Source organism: Alligator sinensis, unplaced genomic scaffold (assembly GCF_000455745.1).
Source record: "Alligator sinensis unplaced genomic scaffold, ASM45574v1 scaffold1488_1, whole genome shotgun sequence".
NCBI classification, from domain to species: domain Eukaryota; kingdom Metazoa; phylum Chordata; order Crocodylia; family Alligatoridae; genus Alligator; species Alligator sinensis.
In genome coordinates, this window is record NW_005843097.1 from 255,646 (window position 1) to 257,286 (window position 1,641).

At 66.1% G+C, this 1,641-nt stretch overlaps 2 protein-coding genes across 2 annotated transcripts in view; one reads left to right on the forward strand and one right to left on the reverse strand.

The window, feature by feature from the left end:
• CHRNB1 (cholinergic receptor nicotinic beta 1 subunit) overlaps nt 1–1,026 on the forward strand; it is a 5,373-nt gene extending 4,347 nt beyond the window's left edge. Inside the window, exons 8-10 of the mRNA XM_025193750.1 lie at nt 1–113; nt 208–355; nt 712–1,026. The exon at nt 1–113 is cut by the window's left edge and continues 6 nt beyond it. Of these exons, the coding sequence (XP_025049535.1) occupies nt 1–113; nt 208–355; nt 712–852 (402 nt within the window). The 3' untranslated portion in view covers nt 853–1,026. The remainder of the gene's footprint in view (nt 114–207; nt 356–711) is intronic.
• Nucleotides 1,027–1,226: 200 nt separating this feature from the next.
• Nucleotides 1,227–1,641, reverse strand: part of LOC112548333 (diamine acetyltransferase 2-like) — a 1,902-nt gene continuing 1,487 nt past the window's right edge. The window contains exon 6 of the mRNA XM_025193742.1: nt 1,227–1,635. Within this exon, the coding sequence (XP_025049527.1) occupies nt 1,437–1,635 (199 nt within the window). The 3' untranslated portion in view covers nt 1,227–1,436. The remainder of the gene's footprint in view (nt 1,636–1,641) is intronic.

Sequence of the window (1,641 nt, forward strand, 5' to 3'; positions counted from 1 at the left end):
CTGGCGCCACAACCTAGCCCTGCACCTGCCCCACGCCTGCCGCCTGCCCGCACCCCTGACCACTACTTCCTGCGTGTGCCCGGCCCTGCTGCCCTCCTGCCACAGCCCAACAGGTACTGCCCGGCGCAAGGGGCATCGCAGGGGGGTGGAGGGGGCATACCGTGCCACCCGTGACCCACCCCAGAGCTGGCTGCATTGTGTTCCCAGGTTGGCACCAGAGCCATGGGGCCAGAACCTGCGGCGCCTCGTAGCAGGGCCCCCCCAGGCCCTAGCGCTACCCCCAGAGCTGCGTGAGGCTATGGCCGCTGTGGCCTACGTGGCGGAGCAGTTGCGCGAGCAGGACATCTATGACACGGTGAGGCCCTGGGGGCAGGGCCTGGCTGGAAGGGGACGTGGCTAGGGGGCAGGGGGTGTGGCCTATGAAATAGGGGCAGGACTTCTGACCTGCAGGGACCATGGGGGCATGGCCTAGTTGGAAAGGGGCGTGGCCTGGGAAGTAGGGGCAAGCCTAGGGATGTCCAGGCCCCCAGGGACATTGTCTAGCTGGAAAGGGGCATGGTTTGTGGCAGGGGGCATGGCCTGGCAAGTAGGGGCAGGCCTAGGGATGTAGTGGGGTGGGTTGGGCACCGGAGGTGGGTGTAGTTAAGGGAGGGAAGGGGGGCCAGGCCTGACCCTGGCCCCAGGTAACATCCACCCTGGCCCCTCCCCCAGCTGCAAGATGACTGGCACTACGTGGCCATGGTGGTTGACCGTCTCTTCTTGGTCGCCTTCCTGCTGGGCACCACGCTGGGCACTGCTGCCATCTTCCTGGGCGCCAGCCAGAACCGCCCACCCCCTGAGCCCTTCCCCTGACTTCCGACCCCACCGTCACCTCTGCCCCCAGCCTTCCCTTCCCCACCCCTCCTCTGTGACCTTTGACCCCCCACTCAGGGCCACCTCTGAGCTCTGACTCCTCCTTGGAACCACCGACCTCCCAGCTCCCTCCCCTGACCGCCTCTAAGACCCCTAACCCCCTCTGACCCTGACTCCATCTCTGACCCTATCTGTGACTCCTGATCCGATCGCTGACCCCATAATCACACCACTGACCCCCTGACCCCATCTATGATCTTGTAATCCCCGCTCTACCCCCCTGCATCCATCTCTGGCCCCATAATCCCCACTCTGACTCCATCTGCGATCCCTGATCTCTGACCCTGCCACAGGGACTCACATGTGAATAAAGACACAGACACTGGATCCCAGAGGCAGGAGTCTTTGTTGGGGGGGTAGGGGGGCCACCCGCACACCTGAGTTCTCCGGGAGACAAAGGGGCACTGGGGAGGATAAGCAGGGGGTGCTGTGAGCCTGGACACCTGGGTCCTCTGGGGATGGGAGCAGGAGGGTCCAGGAGCCTGGACACCTGGGTTCCCTGATGCCCCCCCCCAGCCTGGCTCCTACCCCCTGCGGCCCCCAAACACCTGGGTCCCGGCGGCCAGGCGGGCCAGGGCAGCAGGGGGAAAGCGGCCCAGGGCCCAAGCGTGGTGGCGGGTGAGGTCGCGACCCCCGCGCCGTGCCAGGAAGGCCTCGGACTCCGGCTTGTCATTGGCCACATGCATCCGCAGCTGGAAGCATCCCTGTGCCACTGCCGCCTGGGAGGGG